Source organism: Lepidochelys kempii, chromosome 8, assembly GCF_965140265.1.
Source record: "Lepidochelys kempii isolate rLepKem1 chromosome 8, rLepKem1.hap2, whole genome shotgun sequence".
Lineage (NCBI taxonomy): Eukaryota > Metazoa > Chordata > Testudines > Cheloniidae > Lepidochelys > Lepidochelys kempii.
The window spans coordinates 5,979,533-5,997,134 of NC_133263.1; the positions used below are offsets into that span (position 1 = coordinate 5,979,533).

Here is a 17,602-nt window from a genome sequence, read left to right on the forward strand (position 1 = left end):
CTGCTCTCTGATTGCCTGCTACACGGGGCGGTGAAGGGAGGGGGATTTCAGCAATGGAGTAAGTGGGCACCACTCTGACTGGAGCCAATAGGAGCTTTCTTCATTTACAAGAGGCATGAATTTAACCCAGTTAGCCCATTCTCTTAGCTATTTAGAATGCTACACAGCAAGCAATTGACACTGCTGCTCCTCCATCCATCCATCCGGTGCAATGATTATGTCTTCACCAGCCCTTGGGTGCGACACCAATAAAGTCATTGCAATGGGATACTAGTCACAAGATCAATGATATTTACATTAAATGTGAATGCCTAAGCCTTCCTGCAGTGCCAGGAGACCCTTATCCTGTGACTATGATCTCTTCCTTTGATGTTATTTCAAACAGGATTCATTTCTGCTCACTCAGCTGGAGAATCAACAGGTCTCCCGGGCCAGGAGAGGCTTTGCAAGAGGATCCAGCCTCACTGGACACATCAAACTACTGGGCCTTTTGAAACATAAAGCTCAGGGCCTCAGTGTAGGTGGGGACAGGGAGGACAGACTAAATAAAATTATTTTAAAACACTTCATGGCCCTACAAATTCATGTGACAAGCATCCCCTTAATCACTTCCTCATATGCTTGTTTCCCCAACTCCCCATCAGCGACTGTTATTTAAGCGCTGTTCTGAGCAGAGAGCAGGAACGGAATCCACAGTCTCTATTGCATCACAATGCAGGTGCAAAGCCGGTACATTCTCTCCACCACAGGAGCTCTTGAGATTAAGTTACTAACCTAAGACACAGAAGATCAGTATTCAAGTCCTGTCTGTGCCACAGACTCCTTGTGTGAGGTTGGGAAAATCGCTGAATTGACCTGTGTCTCATTTCCCCATGTGAATAATAATCCTTCCTTTGCCACTCTGCTCTAGTTAGAGCACAAGCTCTTTGAGACAGGGACTGAGTCTTGCTATGAGCTTGTACACCATCTAGCACAATACAGCCCCACTCTCGTTTGGGATTTCTAAGTGCTCCTGTGGGATTATAGACACGGCTGGCAGCATTATTGCCCATTATTAAGCATACCTTGCACGGTATGCACGGTTGCACGGGCAACCTTAATTCTGGCATTTCCTAATACGAATGCTTGATTTTACTTGACTTCTAACATAGTGTTTTTTGTTGTTGTAATAAGTAATAATGCTCATAATAAAGCATCAGCCCTCCCAATGCTCCTGCTGCAATGATGCAGATCCACACTATCCTGTACTCATTTGTTCATTCATTCATTAAATTGTTTAGGGCACGATTAAGCCCCAAACCAGTACTTCTAGCTTTTACAGAAGTACTGCAGTAATGAGGCCTGTATTCTGGTTTGTGGATAAATTCCTTTTTAAAGTTACATGGCGTAATTAAAATATCTATGCTGAGAGCGACCCTTTGGAATGCCTGCAGGCTTCTGGATTTGCTGAATGAGAAGAGATATGAATAAAATGTCCTCTTCCTATGTTCTTGACTTTGCCATAGGGAAAGCATATTGTCTGGTAGAGGAAATGAGGCATTGCTAAAATGCAACAGCATATTTAGTGGGAACTTCAACCCAAGTCCCTAGTCAGTGGTTCTAAAATGTGGTCTGTGGATCTCCCATACAACCCAGCCCTTTGTGTTGCCCCTTTTAGTGGCACTGTGAAAAGCACGTCGTTAGGGATTGGGAGAGAAGGTGAACAGGTGAGATGATCTCTCTTACACCATTGTCTGCAGAAAGGAAAGGTAGGAGCAGCCCCAGGAATTAGGTAATAGCCACCAAATTATTTAAGTCACAAACCTCTGCTTATTACAGCAATCATTAGCAGAGCAGTTAAGTGTGATGTCATAGAGTATTATGACATCAGGTGGGGAATAAGCAGTGGTCATGACAAATACGGCCATTTTCTGCAATATCTTTGACAAATCTGACTGAATTGAGTTCAAGTAGCTTTGGAGTCCATTGTATTAAAAATGCAGAGATTATGCATTACTTCAGACTTGTCTGTAACTTGGGAGACATGACCAGTTTGAAACAATGTGCCAGACAAGAAGAAACTTATGGGACAAACAAAGTTGGATGGGTTTCCAAGGAAATCTCTAGGGGGAGGTGTATGCAAATATACCCCTGATGGTTATGCAAGAACTCGGCCTTTTGAAGCTTCACCCCGAGTAGGGGTCCTTTGTCCTCTGATCACCTGTTACATGAGGATAAGATCGGAGGCCCAAATTATATAAAGGAGCCACTCACAGATCCCTGGGTGTTCTTGTTTTGAGTCAAGGTGATTAGGAACATGCAACCACAGAAAAACCAGTTGGTGGGGTTTGAAGTATTGGAACCAGCTCCCCTTTAGATCTGGGGTGATCTCTGGTAAGCTTATTAGCATAAGTTTAGGTTCTTAGAATTGTTTTTAATACGTTTTCGCTATAATGCTTTCACCTTAAGAATAAATGTGCTTGCTTAGGAAAAGCTGTGTGGTACCTTATAACTGGGGGTAATTACACTGCTCATAGCCTCTGCAGCCTGCTTAAGCAGTCAGACTTGCTAGGGGACTCACAATGCAGGCAGGGAATTGCACAGCCTGGAAAACCCCTGTCAGTAGGGAAAGAGATAGGTGTCTCCACCCAAGAGAGGTGACAGTTGGGGAGCCGGAAGCCTGACAGCGGGTCCCCTGGCTGGACCATGGAGAGGGAATAGGGGGGAAGTTGCCTTGAACTCTGACACTGGTGCCCACTTAAAAAACAAAAGGTTAGTTGCCCAAATTGAATACTAAAGGGAAAGTGAAGAGAAATGCCACTAAATGTCAGATACGCTGACCATCATGATTAAGTAGTGAACAATCACTGGTGTCAGGAAAGTTGGCATTGTCATCATTAGTAATGGAACAGGAGAAGAAACAAATTCAGAGGTGCTGGCAAAGAGGGGAAAGCCACGAGATTGCTGAAGTATCTGAGGCTAACTTGACACATGGCCCTGCCTCACAGAACACAATTCACAGGCTCCCTCCTTGCCAACCCAATGACCTCAAGACCATTGACATAATCAATGGCACTGAAGAGAATTTGGCTCGGTGTGCCAATGACTAGTTGTTCATGTGCCAGTCACATCTTGCTGTGGGTTATGAAGTTTAAAACATATACGGGCTCCTCAATGTTAGGCTCTAGATATTGCCTGGTGGCTGATCAGTTGAAAGCAGTAGTCTGATTCTATTCTACTGTGGACCTTATACCATGCCCATCATTGCAATATCTGAGCCCCATCCACAGACAGACACTACGTTTGGTCCATTCCTCCCAAGGAATGAAGTAAATGACACAGAGACCCAGGATCTTCCTCCTAGTATACGTCACTCACAATACGTACACAAGTCCCATTCACCTTGAATGGGAGTTAGCAAAAACAACAGAAAAGCTGCACACAGGTAATTCCACTTGCAAGAATTTCAAGTTGGCATTCTAGTGGGTCCAGCACCTGTTGCCAGAAATCTCTCTCCAGTCTACTGGCTTGAAAATCCCCCAGACCAATCCCATATCACCCTGCCCCACACCACATGGTTCCTTCTGTTCTCAATACTGAGCACAGTTTAGTCCAGTGCTTGTTTGATGCTCCATCCAAACAAGGGGGTCTGCTTGCTCTTGCAGACCCCGTTAATGATTATGCTGGGTCTGAGTTTGATAGGTTCTTCTGGAAGGTTCTTTTGTCATGACTTTCTGAATTTAATCCTTTCCAAGGACATTCTCCTCCCAAGTACTCATATCTCAATGATTCAATAACATGAATTTCAGTACCACCATAGCCATGACAGAAGCACAGAAGGAAGTGGTTGGAAAATGGGCTTCCCCCACCCCCGTGGCAAAGTTAAATACAATTGAATTTGCTGTTGGTTGGGTGGGTGGATGGTTTCATCAAAAACAAAACAGAATATGATTTTTCTGACCAAAAAAACTCCATTTTTCTAGGAAAACAGGCACTTTCTGCAAAACACTGTTGTCAACAACTCAATTTTTTATCAAAAATTACTTTGATGGAAAATTTCTGACCAGTCCCATTTATACCCCCATTTCATGGTCCAAATCAACAAACAGCAGAAAGGCTATACTATGTACATGTTCTGGCTTTATTATTGCATGTTCTGTTACTTCGTCTCTTTGGGAAAGATGTAGGGACTGACCCAAAGCTCATTAAAATCAAAGGAAAGACTCACACTGATCTAGGTACTACCTGGCCTTCATCATTGTCGAATCAGAGCATCTCATAACCCTTCATGAGACAGAGCTTTCTTAGGGGCTGACCCAAGACTGTGGAAGGAGCTCCCCAAGCACTAAGGACCATCACAAACCTCGCAGCCTTCTACTCCAAGGGCAACAAATCAGGGACACCTTCTCTAACAGAAACAGAGTAGCAACATGTGTATTTATTTTTCTCATTAGTTATTGAGACAAGGTGGGTGAGGCTCAAAAGCTTGTCCCCTTCCACCAATAGAAGTTGGTCAAATAGAAGATATTACCTTTCCTATCTTGTCTCTCTCATACCTGGGGACCAACACATTGACAACAACACTGCAATTCATTAATGGTTGTAAGGTGCTCACGTATGACAATGATGAGGTATATAGATATTAGGGCTGTCAAGCAATCAAAAAAATTAATCTCCATTAATTGCATGATTAAAAAAATTACTCGCAATTAATCCTGCTGTTAAACAATAATAGAATACCATTGAAATATTTTTGAATGTTTTCTACATTTTCAAATATGTTTATTTAAATTATAACACAGAATACAAAGTGTACAGTGCTCACTATTTTTATTTTTGCTTAAAATATTTGCACTGTAAAAAACAAAAGAAAAGTATTAGATTAATTGAAAAATACTAAGTACTGTAGTGCAGTCTTTTTATCGTGAAAGTTGAACTTACAAATATAAAATTATATACAAAAAATAACTATATTCAAAAATAAAAGAATGTAAAACTCTAGCACCTACAAGTCCACTCAGTCCTACTTCTTGTTCAGCCAATCGCTCAGACAAACAAGTTTGTTTACATTTGCAGGAGATAATGCTGCCCACTTCTTGTTTACAATGTCACCTGAAAGTGAGAACAGGTGTTCGTATGTAGCTGGCATCACAAGATATTTACATGCCAGATGTGCTAAAGATTCATATGTCCCTTCATGCTTCAACCACCATTCCAGAGAACATACGTCCATGCTGATGGGGGTTCTGCTCAATAACAATCCAAAGCAGTGCAGTCCAACGCATGTTCATTTTCATCATCTGAGTCAGATGCCACCAGCCAAAGGTTGATTTTCTTTTTTGGCGATTCGGGTTCTGTGGTTTTCACATCGGCGTGCTGCTCTTTTAAAACTTCTGAAAGCATGTTCCACACCTCATCCCTCTCAGATTTTGGAAGGCACTTGAGATTCTTAAACCTTGGGTCGAGTGCTGTAGCAATTTTTAGAAATCTCACAGTGGTACCTTCTTTGCGTTTTGTCAAATCTGCAGTGAAAGTGTTCTTAAAATGAACATGTGCTGGGTCATCATCCGAGACTGCTATAACATGAAATATATGGCAAAATGCGGGTAAAACAGAGCAGGAGACATATAATTCTCCTCCAAGGAGTTCAGTCACAAATTTAATTAACATATTATTTTTTTAACGAGTGTCTTCAGCATAGAAGCATGTCCTCTGCAATGGTGGCCAAAGCATGAAGGGGTATATGAATGTTTAGCATATATGGCACGTAAATACCTTGAAACAACAGCTATAAGAGTGCCATATGAACACACTTTCTGATGACATAAATAAGAAGCAGGCAACATTATGTCCCGTAAATGTAAACAAACTTGTTTGTCTGAGCGATTGGCTGAACAAGAAGTAGGACTGAGTGGACTTGTAGGCTCTAAAGTTTTACATTGTTTTGTTTTTGCGTGCAGTTATGTAACAAAGAAATTCTACATTTTAACATTGCACTTTCACAATAAAGAGATTGCACTGCAGTACTTGTTTGAGGTGAATTGAAAAATACTATTTCTTTTATCTTTTTGCAGCTCAAATATTTGTCATCAAAAATAATATAAAGTGAGCACTGTACACTTTGTAGTCTCTGTTGTAATATAAATCAATATATTTGAAAATGTAGAAAAACTTCCAAAAATATTTAATAAATTTCAATTGGTATTCTATAGTTTAACAGTGCTATTAATCACAATTTTTTAATCGCGATTAATTTTTTGAGTTAATCGCATGGGTTAACTGCAATTAATTGACAGCCCTAATATAAATATATATATGATTTCAAAGATCCAAAACAAATCCATTCCAAATATTTCTCCCCATGGAGAGAGGAAGAGAGAACAAACATGTGACAGATGTTACTCATAGTTTAATGCACTACTGGAAGGTACCACACCAGTGATAGCAATATAAGAATATCTACAGAAGAGATTTTGTCCTTACAATATCCCAGAGAGGTACAGAAGTATTATCCCATTTTACAGATGCAGAATGGAAGCAGAAGATCGATTAGGTAACATTCCCAAGTTCACATCGGACTGAGTCAGTATCTGAACCCAGCTCTCTTGAGTCACAATCCAGTGCCCTATCCAGACTTTCTTTCCTAGAACTATCCCAATGGGCTTTGCCTCAGGCCCTTAGTTCTGCATGACTGAGATAGTTAATGTGGAAACGAGCATGGGTGTTTTCAGGAGGGGGGGGACACTCAAGAAAAGTATTAGCTATTATAATTGTAAAAAGAAACAAAGGAAAATCAAATACAGCCTCAGCTGTAAAAGGAAACTGAAGAAGGAAATGTAGTCCTACCAGCCTACACTACATGGTACTGTAGCTCTTCCAACCGTGTTCATATTTTCTCCTCTTCTGTTCATCCTTAAACTACCAAATCTGCAAATCCTGCCCAAACTCCATACATTTTTGCCCCTGCTAGGCCACCAAATACCTCCTCCTTCATGAGCTAGTAGGTGGCTTACCGCAGTAACAAATACCTTTTGCAAACCAAGGAAGCCATCCTAATATTGTGAGAAAGCCAGGAGTGATCTCAGACACAGAGGTGCCCTCAGGCTAGCCTTCATATACCCTCACACTAATCGGAATGAAAAGGAGGACTTGTGGCACCTTAGAGAATAACCAATTTATTTGAGCATAAGCTTTCATGAGCTACAGCTCACTTCATCTGATGCATACTGTGGAAACTGCAGAAGACATTATATACACAGAGACCATGAAACAATACCTCCTCCCACCCCACTCTCCTGCTGGTAATAGCTTATCTAAAGTGATCACTCTCCCTACAATGTGCATGATAATCAAGGTGGGCCATTTCCAGCACAAATCCAGGTTTTCTCACCCTCCGCCCCCCCACACACAAACTCACTCTCCTGCTGGTAATAGCCCATCCAAAGTGACCACTCTCTTTACAATGTGTATGATAATCAAGGTGGGCCATTTCCAGCACAAATCCAGGTTTTCTGGTGAGAAAACCTGGATTTGTGCTGGAAATGGCCCACCTTGATTTTCATACACATTGTAAGGAGAGTGGTCACTTTGGATAAGCTATTACCAGCAGGAGAGTGAGTTTGTGTGTGTGTTTTTTTGAAAAGGTGGGGGGGGGGGTGAGAAAACCTGGATTTGTGCTGGAAATGGCCCAACTTGATTATCATACACATTGTAAGGAGAGTGATCACTTTAGATAAGCTATTACCAGCAGGAGAGTGGGGTGGGAGGAGGTATTGTTTCATGGTCTCTGTGTATATAATGTCTTCTGCAGTTTCCACAGTATGCATCAGATGAAGTGAGCTGTAGCTCATGAAAGCTTATGCTCAAATAAATTGGTTAGTTTCTAAGGTGCCACAAGTACTCCTTTTATTTTTGCGAATACAGACTAACACGGCTGTTACTCTGAAACTAATCAGAATGCTTCATAACAACCAGGCTGGCCACACCAACCCTTAACTGACACTCCCACTATCATCTCTCTTTACAAAGAATCACTGAAGCCTGGCAAATCACTATCTAGGTACCTAGCACTCCTCTCTCCCTCCTCTAAATGTCATCATGAGAGGTGGCTTCACACTGTAATTGTGTCACAGAGGAGACTTGGTACTGTATAATCATTTACTGCTGTCCTGCCCTCCGCTCCCTTTCTTCTTACTTCTTCATCTTCTCACTTTGTCTCTATTCCCTCATTATAACTGCTTGCCTTTTCATTTTTCTCCTGATTTCTCCCCCCACCCCGCCCCAATCCCACTCGCTCCTCCTATAGAATCATCGAAATATCAGGCTGGAAGGAACCTTGAGAGGTCATCAAGTCCAGCACCCCGCACTGAGACAGGACCAAGTAAACCTAGACCATCCTTGACAGGTGTTTGTCCAACCTGTTCTAAAAAACCTCCAGTGAGGGGGATTCCAACACCTCCCTAGGAAGCCTAATTCAGTACCAGTTAGCTTTTCCTAATATCTAACCTATGTCTTCCTTGCTGGAGATTAAGCTCATTCCTTCTTGTCCTGCCTGCAGTGAGCATGGAGAACAACTGATCACCATCCTCTTTATAACAGCCATTAACATAGAATCATAAAATATCAGGGTTGGAAGGGACCTCAGGAGGTCATCTAGTCCAACCCCCTGCTCAAAGCAGGATCAATCCCCAAGAAAATCATCCCAGCCAGGGCTTTGTCAAGCCTGACCTTAAAAACCTCTAAGGAAGGAGATTCCACCATCTCCCTAGGTAACCCATTCCAGTGCTTCACCACCCTCCTAGTGAAAAAGTTTTTCCTAATATCCAACCTAAACGTCCTCCACTGCAACTTGAGACCATTACTCCTCGTTCTGTCATCTGCTACCACTGAGAACAGCCGAGCTCCATCCTCTTTGGAACCCCCTTTCAGGTAGTTGAAAGCAGCTATCAAATCCCCCTTCATTCTTCTCTTCTGCAGACTAAACAATCCCAGTTCCCTCAGCCTCTCCTCATAAGTCATGTGTTCCAGCCCCCTAATCATTTTTGTTGCCCTCCACTGGACTCTTTCCAATTTCTCCACATCCTTTTGATAGTGTTTGAAGGCTATTACCAGGTCCCCCTTCAGTCTTCTTTTCTCAAGACTAACCATGCCCATTTTAACCTGTCCTCAGATGTCAGGTTTCCTAAGGTTTTTGTTGCACTCCTCTTCTCAGCTCTGTCTTTTTCTCCAATGCACTTTTTACCTCGCTGTTATTCTGTAGGAAGGGAGGGTTCCTGGCTGAGCAGGGGACTGAGAACCCGCTCAAGCAGGGGCTTCCAGGTTTTATTCCTGGCTCTTTCTCTGATGCATTCTGTGATCTTGGACAAATCACTTTGCCTTCCATTTTTCTCATCAGTAATATGGCGATAATAGTACTTAGCTCAGAGGAGTTGGTAAAGCTCTTTGAAATCCTTCCATGAAAGGTCCTAGACAAGTGTAAAGTCTTATTAAATAGCAATCCCTTCATCCAAAATCATTTTTAGTTTTATTCCCAAAGAGTAAAAAAATCCTCCCTACAAATAGCCAAAGCACAAAGCGTAGGCACCACTTATGTCTCTTATGGGCCAAAGTGGTGCTAGAGGTCTTGTATTTCCCCCATGCATGGGAGTGAATTTTACCCAGCATCAGTTTTCCATACCACCGCAAAGTTAAGAAATCTGCCCTATATATGTTGTTTCCCTTGCCTTTGATGTGAATTCCTCAGTTTTAGCATATTTAAAACAAACATATGGAAGTACTTCTTCACACAATGCACATGCACAATGTGGAACTCATTGCCAGGGGATGTTGTGAAGGCCAAAAGTATAACTGGGTTCAAAAAAAGAATCAGATACGTTCATGGAGAATAGATCCATCAAGTGCCACTAGCCAAGATGGTTAGGGAGGTAACCTAAACCTTCAGCTACCAGAAGCTGGGTGTCCCTAAACCTTCAGCTACCAGAAGCTGGGATTGGAAGTCAGGGATGAATCACTTGAAATTGCCCTGTTCTGTTCATTCCCTCTGAAGCATCTGGCACTGGCCACTGTCAGAAGACAGAATACTGAGCTAGATGGACCATTGTGATTTTTTTTAATATTCTTGTGTATATTTCTTGCCCCCTGCAACTTCCCTGGGTTTTCATGCATGTGTCATCAATGACAGATTTTTTTAAAAATATCGTTCAAAAGCATTTTGAGCAACTGAATCTACTAGAAAACTAGGACAACTGACCCTCTCCAAATGGATCACACAGAAATGGGATATAATTCTAAACACATTTTGAAGAGTAACAAAGGACAAACCTGGGGAAAGGAATCCTGACAGCAAAGGTTACTTACTCTAATGTTCGAAGAACTGGCTTGGAGTCAGGATTAGATTTTCTCCCAACCATGTTTCCTTACATAAAACTGAAGAAGGTTTCCAGTTTCCAGTCTCACTGCCCTCGCCTTCAGGGAGAGCAAAACAAAACAAAACACAGTGTCCAAAAAACATTTGGATAATTGCATTATGGCCACTTCCCTTTTCCCCTGGAGCTATTTTCAGAATTGCTGGGGATGCATCTGGGTTAAAGCACAGGACTGGAAGTCATGAAACCTGGGGCCAAATTCACCCATGGTTACTACTAGCTTATACTGGAGAAAACTCTGGCAGAGGGCCCTGAAATGGAGAGCCTTCGAGTGGAGAGTGGAGGATGGAGAAAGTTTCACTGATATAAAGAGGCAGAAATCTCCCAAGGGCACTGCGGGAAGATAAAACAGTTCAAAAAGTGGGTGGCTCTGGCTAGTTAAGGGGCAAGCAAGAAAAACACTGATCCAGAGCAACCCCTCAACAACCTTCACCAGCAGGGCTCCTAAGGAGTCTAAACGAAAGCCATCTTCCCTACTCACCCACCCGACGCGGAACACCTGAGGCCAGGACAGTGGAGATACCTGCCACCAGCACTCTGATGGGGTGAATGCCCTCCCTGTCTGGGTTGCCAAGGGCCTTGTTAATGAACAGGGGTGTAATTTACACCACTCAGACAGCACTGCTGAATTTGTCCCCCTGATTCAACTCCCAGCTCTAGCACTGATTTGCTGCTTGAACTTGATCTTAAATTTTAAATCACGATTGGATTTTTTTTTCTAAAAGTTCAAAGGGGAATTAATTCAGTGACGTGCCAGGGCCTGCATTATGCAGGAGGTCAGACTAGATGAGCATAGATTATGAGGCTAGAAGGGACCTCTGTGAATCTATGGATATTGAGAGAAATCCCAAGAGATACTCAGTCCTACTGGGGAATCAGATCCAATGGGGTTTGCTGGTCCTTGGATCTGGCCCACAAATCAAAAGCCACCCTGTCCCTCTCTGCTATTGTTCCTTTGCAGTCACCAAAAGCCAGCATAAATATGATTTAACTGTTAACTGGTGATCTATTTAACACTCCCTGCCTGGAACTCCACCCTAGTGCTTTCAGATTACTCCAGGACAAAAGAGGAAAGTTTGCTTCATGACACTGGCTAACCCATCCCAGAAGGATAATAGGGGTAAATGTATATTCATGAGTCAGCAAGCAGCATGCATGATGCCCTTGCACATAGTTACACCCCCAGGAGCCACTGACAGTTCAGATCAGAGCAGGTTATTAATCAAGGCCAGCTACAGAAACCGAATAGCTAGAGTAAATCTGACTAACCTACTTCCCCCCTGGAATCCCTACCAGATTTCACTATTTTTTGAATGGCAGGAGCAAGGGGATATTTTGCCCCTGGGCTTGTCTAAAGAAGGACATTACTTTTCCGAGCACAAGGACTGAAAGCTTGCAGTGGAGGTTGCTTTAGAAATGATGCCCCCTAAGAGACAGCCCTACAAAGGGATCTTCCCCACGGAGAAAGAGAGGCTTGATTATTTCCGAGACTGGAAAGAAGGCGCGACGGCCAGATAAACAGACTCTCTCCTCCTCATTCCTGCGGGCACTAGCGGGGCAAAGCCACTCCAAAGGCTCCGCTCCAAGAAACCCTGACCGAGGGGTCAGAAATTGGCTCTGTCTTTGCCGCTGTCCGCAGCAGAGGAGAGGGGAAACAAGGCAGAGCCTGCGGCCAAATCTGGTTACACTTAGCCAGCCGCTAACCGGTTTCATTCGTGGGGGGGGGGGGTTCCTATTCACTCCATCGAGTTGTAAATTTCGCTCAGAGCAGCAAGCAGACCCCAGGCTCTGCTGATCTCCGCCCTGGCTGCGGGGCGAAGAAAACCCTCCTGCAGAACCAACCCCGCGGCAGTGCCCGGCGCCGAGGCGGGTTCGAGCCGTCGCGCTGCGGTTTGAATCGGCCCCGGGCTCCTTACCTGTCTGCCCGGGGGTCGCGGGCTCTGCGGCTTGCCAACCCTCTGGTCAAACCGCGGGAGGGGTAGGGGGGGAAAGCGGCTCCCTCTCAAAGAGCCGCTACGCCCAGGCGTGTGACACGGGAGGAGGGTTTCAGAGGCTTCTTCAAAAGCCAGCGCTTTGGGGGTAAAACACAATACATTTAAAAGAAAACCCGGGCCAGCGCTTTAAAGGTTAACACCCTCTGCCGACCAACTCGCGTTTTATCCAACCACATCCCGGAGTGGCTTTTCCAGCACACTGACCAATGAGTGCAGCCCGTGGGAAGGGCTTAGGATGCTGCCCCCCCCCTCCTTCCCCCATTTTTGGGTTTGTTTTGTTTAGTAAATTAATGCAGCAAGAAAGTCCCAAGATCTGGCGAGCTCCATCCGGGCAAGGAGGGCAATGCAATGGATTAAGAGGCCACTGAGGTACTTTTCTTTCTTTCTGATCCCCAGGGGAGTCCCAGACCCATGAAACTTGCCCTCGGCTTCCTCTCCACTTGAGCCCCAAGCAATGGGACACCTTCCCCCCAGCACTAACAACTTCCTCCGGGGGGGGAATAGCCCAGAAAGCAGGAATCAACAGCAGCCAAACGCTCGAGGAGGAGAGCAAGATTTCCGGGACAATCCAGCAAATGCCCAGCACTGACAAATTCCCTTGGATTTAACTGGAGAAGACACCCCGGCTCGCAGAGGAGAGTCAAAGCGCTGGGCTGGTGGGGGGGGGTCGGGGTTTTTTAGGTTTTTTCCCCCCCATCCCCCTTCCCCCATGGCAAATGTACTCTGGTTGCACCTTGCCTCTTCCAACAACTCGATGCCAGGACTGGGATCCCACTGAAGGGAAAGGAGATTTCTGTGCAGGAATCTGCTCGTCCAACCAAACCACACTGCAGTGTGGGGGGGTGGAAAACAGATCCGCGGCGGAGTTTAAACACCAAGTCTCTCTCCAAGGTGCTGCCACCGGGGGGGGGGGTCTCTGTCCAGGGTCCTGAACTCACAGCCTCCGATTCAGCGTTTTCCTCCTGATCCCCGCCGCAACTCTCTCAGAGGAGGGTTGTCTGAAAATGACAAAGTAGGAAGTTCCAGCACTTTATTCCGCCTGGTTTGGGGTTTGGTTTTTACTACCGCCGTCGCTGTTATTTTTTTAAGTGGAAATTTATCCATTGGCTGATTTTATTTTGTTTTATTTTTAAACTCGTGGACTACAAATCACCAGATCGGAAACAATGTTTAACGTCAATGCGCTTGGAGTCTACGTTTGGGAAACTCTAGTATTCTTCAGGTAGGCTGTTTTCTGCTGCCCACTGGGCTAGGCTGCGTGCGTCGGAGTTTGCATGGATGGATGTGCTGATGTTTCCTTGGGGTTAATACCTGGGCTTGAGATTCTCCAGCCATCACTTGCCCGCCCCCCTCCCTTTTCCTTTCTGATTGTTCCCTGGGTCTGACTATTTAACATTCCAAGGCTAGAGACTTTAGGTAGCTTTAGGAGTTACTCCGTTTAATTAGCACTGCATTTCCCTCTCTCGCTCTCTCTAACCGCAGTGCTGAAAACCCCAGGTCCTCAGACTGGTAGGAGAGTGACAACTAGTGGTGGCTGAGAATGGTGCATCTGAACTTGCACGTCGAAATAGTTCCTTTTCTTCTTAAAATTGCGGGCTTGAGTGGGATCTGTTTCCGTGTTCAGTTATCACGGTATCTTTAGAAACAATCCTCTTGCTGCTCATGGAATAATCAGCCTCCTGGTTTTCAGCCTGTAATTGATACGCCGCCTGGACACACAGGAGTAAAATCATTTCTTTTCCTAAACTTTCTACAGACCACTTTTTTTTAAAAAAAATCCTAAAATTAGGGGGGGGACACACAAGCGATTAATGAGATCATTTTGCCATAGGATGCCCTTTAAATCTTGATTTTGATCAGCTCTATTTTGAAGCTATATCTTGTTTAAAGAATAAGATAGGAGAAAATGGGCACTCTAACTCTCTGAAGGGACTCTGTTTCACCTCTCCTATGAATGCTTTTATTAAACACGTCAAGAGCAATATTGGCACATAACAGCACTGCTGTATCTGAATGAATAATGCAATCGGCTCTGATGGTAATGATAGATGTCACCTACATGCATTTGGAAAATCATTCTTCTTTTATGACCTGCAGGGCTCATCAATCTTACACGTCATTGAAATTGCATGGCTCTCCTGTGGTAACCTCTGTGTGTTTTAAACATACTAATGCCCAGTCTTGTATTTTAATAAGGGACAGTGAATAGTATTCTCTACAGGCATAATGTATATTGCCAGGGTCATTGTTAATTATGGTTTTTTTCACAATAGTAGTGGAACAATTATTATCTACCAGATTTTGCTAACTGGCTTTTCCCTACGAATGCCAAGGTCTTCCCAAACATAAAACTTGAAACCTTTTCCAATTCCTCCACAATCAGAATTAAAGATAAGGAACCCCTGATAAGAAACCACAGTTCACCTGCTAATACTATGCAGAAAATGGACAGCAATTTTCCAGCATAAGCTCAGAGTGCTTCATAATGGGGTATTTAGAACGTAGATCAAGGAAGAAGGACTTTGGAAACAACTTCTCAGGGACTCAAAAACAACCCAACCTTCGGTACTTTAAAATGTCTCTCTTCAACTCCCATGGGGGGGCACTGCAAAGCATGGTGGAGGTGGGCAAATAGGTAACATTTGTATGCAAATTAAATCCTTCATTTTGCCAGCAGTAGGCAACATTGAACAGAAAGATGAAAGACAAGATTACTTAAATATAAACACCTCTTCCCATTTTGCCCTAAACTTTCTGGAATGCTAGCTACCCTTTTCTGGAAGAAGAAGAAGAAGAAGAAGAAAGAGAAGGAGAAGAAGGAGAAGAACCCTAGATGGCAAGAACAGAAGAAAACACCTAAACCAAAGTTTGATGTGGTCCTAATATCACAGACAATGACAGTTTCTCCTAATCTGACTGAGGTTCAGAAGAGACATATTTGTGTATACCCATTTTACCTCTCACCTATCTTGTTCTAAAACAAATTCTGCACACTCTATGTTTGATATGTATCACACAGGGTGTGTGTTTGGGTGGGGGGGGTGGGATTTATATTCAGAGGCACTGAACATCTGCAGATCCTGTTGACTACAACTGGACTTCTGGGTATGCAGTACCTCTGAAAACCAGGCTCCTATGTTAATATATATTAATATATAATGCTGGGTATTACATACATAATTGTACCTGTGTCACTCATACAAAAAGGGTACTTTAGTATTAGGTGTAATATAAAATATTTTAAAATATGCCTGACAATTATCCTTAACAACAGAAGTTATTTGAATTGAAACTAAACTGTCGCCTGCAATTATTTTCCAAATAAGAAGCAAATCAACAATTCCTGTACAGAGTAGGTTCTGCATATCTTTCCCACACACACACACACACTTTATTTATTACAGGCTAAAATCCCCCAGCCCTTCAAGGCAGGAATAGTGTTGCTGTTTCATCTGTAATAAGATAATTTAAGATTAATAGATGTAATAAGATAACTTCCATTAACCACCATTTACAAAGTTAATATGCCAACTACCCATGCAGAAGTCATGCATAGTGTAAGCCAACAAAAACCAATTGGGTAATCCAAAAATCCAAACCAAAAGAATGCATGACATTGAATTATATGGTGTGCCCACCTTTATCGTCACTCTGTCAAAAATATTGTGGAAAGAGGATCTGTAATGTGTCATCATGTCAATTGCAAAATAATAATAAAGAAAAAAACAATAAAGACAGATGGGGGGGGCGGAATGAACACAGCAGATACAGAAAATAAAATTAGATCTGCTGTTTAGCCATAAGGCCTCTGCCAGCCTTACCAAAAAAATCCTGTGGGGGAAAAGAACATCTGGTGTCTGATTGCAAACATTAAGCTATTGCCAATATAATATTTGTTTCCGTTATAGTTGGGGTGTTTTAGTAAGATTTGCCATAAGCAGCTTGATCTGGAGGTTTTTTTTAATGGAAGAAGGTGTTTTATGTTTCTACCTGCCTTCGCAGACTGCAGTCACGTTACTGTGACTCAGACAATTCCAGAGTCTCGAGGGAAGACGGAACGGAGTGGTGTTTGTATCAGACAAATTGTTGGGTTTGTTTTCTAACATTTCTCTAAACTGGCCTCCGTAAGGGGCAATAATATTTCTTGAGTTGATAATGGATAGGGCCACGTTTTCAGATACACCCTCTAATCTGTGCCTACCTTTATGCAGACATATTAAAATCATGTGTCTAGGAGTCAAACTGTCTAAATTGCATGCGCACATCCTGCAAATTACATCGTGCAAAACCCAAATTTAGAGGCTATCTTTGACCCGTAATGGTCTTGCCTGTATTTCCTGCCTATTGTACCACTGCACTAAACCTAGTGATGCAGAAAGATCACTCTAGATGTCAACAGAGAGTGTTCATGCACCTAGTCTACATTGGGATGGGGTAGAAAATAAGGGTAACCTGGAATATATTTTTACTGAGATGGGCATTGCTTTGAAATGATCCACTAAAATAACATGGGCCCAAGTCTTATCCCACTTATACTGCTGTAAATCAGGAGTAATTCCAGTGAAGTCAACAGAATTATACCAGTGTATACAAAATCAGATTCAGGCCCTGCCTGAACAGAGAGTGCTTTGGGCTAGCAGGAATGATATTAGATTACGGTTCTGAGTAATCTGAATGCTGAAAATTACTGCTCGTGTGAAAACCCTGTTGGACTGCTTTATCCAATATTTTCCTACCTGCATCTCCTACTCATCTCAAAGTATCCAAAATGTTTTTAAATAATGTATTTGTACACAATGAGAAGTTGCCATATTGAATATGAAATCCCCTTTAACCTCGCAGAGACCAAGGCACCCAAATTTGTCTTCCAGCTCTAGCTCTATGGACTTTAACAGCAATATGCACTTTGAGACACTCACTTCTGTTTCATGAAAATACAGCGGAGGGGGGTATACATCCAAACTTCCACCACACCTCTGCAGTGTTGGATAGCATTGCAGTGAAATCTGTGAGCAGGGCAGGAAACAAGGCTTCTCGAGTCATAGCCTGAACAGATGAGCTGCTGTTTCTTTAAGTTAAGGAGCAATTTCCACAAACTAAAGAAAACAACATACTGAAAATTTTGCATCAAGACCTGTTGTGTCTGTGTTCTGAGATTATTTGTTTTATCACCGAAGAAGAATATTTAGTAAAACCTTAAAATAA

The 17,602-nt window shown here is 43.1% G+C and overlaps 1 protein-coding gene across 3 annotated transcripts in view; it reads left to right on the top strand.

The window, feature by feature from the left end:
- The first annotated feature begins 12,701 nt into the window (after positions 1-12,701).
- The window catches only part of GLRA1 (glycine receptor alpha 1), a 64,529-nt gene continuing 59,628 nt past the window's right edge, over positions 12,702-17,602 (top strand). For all 3 annotated transcript variants that reach the window (XM_073358119.1, XM_073358120.1, XM_073358121.1), the window contains exon 1: positions 12,702-13,619. In XM_073358119.1, coding sequence (XP_073214220.1) covers positions 13,564-13,619 — 56 coding nt within the window. In that variant the 5' untranslated portion in view covers positions 12,702-13,563. The remainder of the gene's footprint in view (positions 13,620-17,602) is intronic.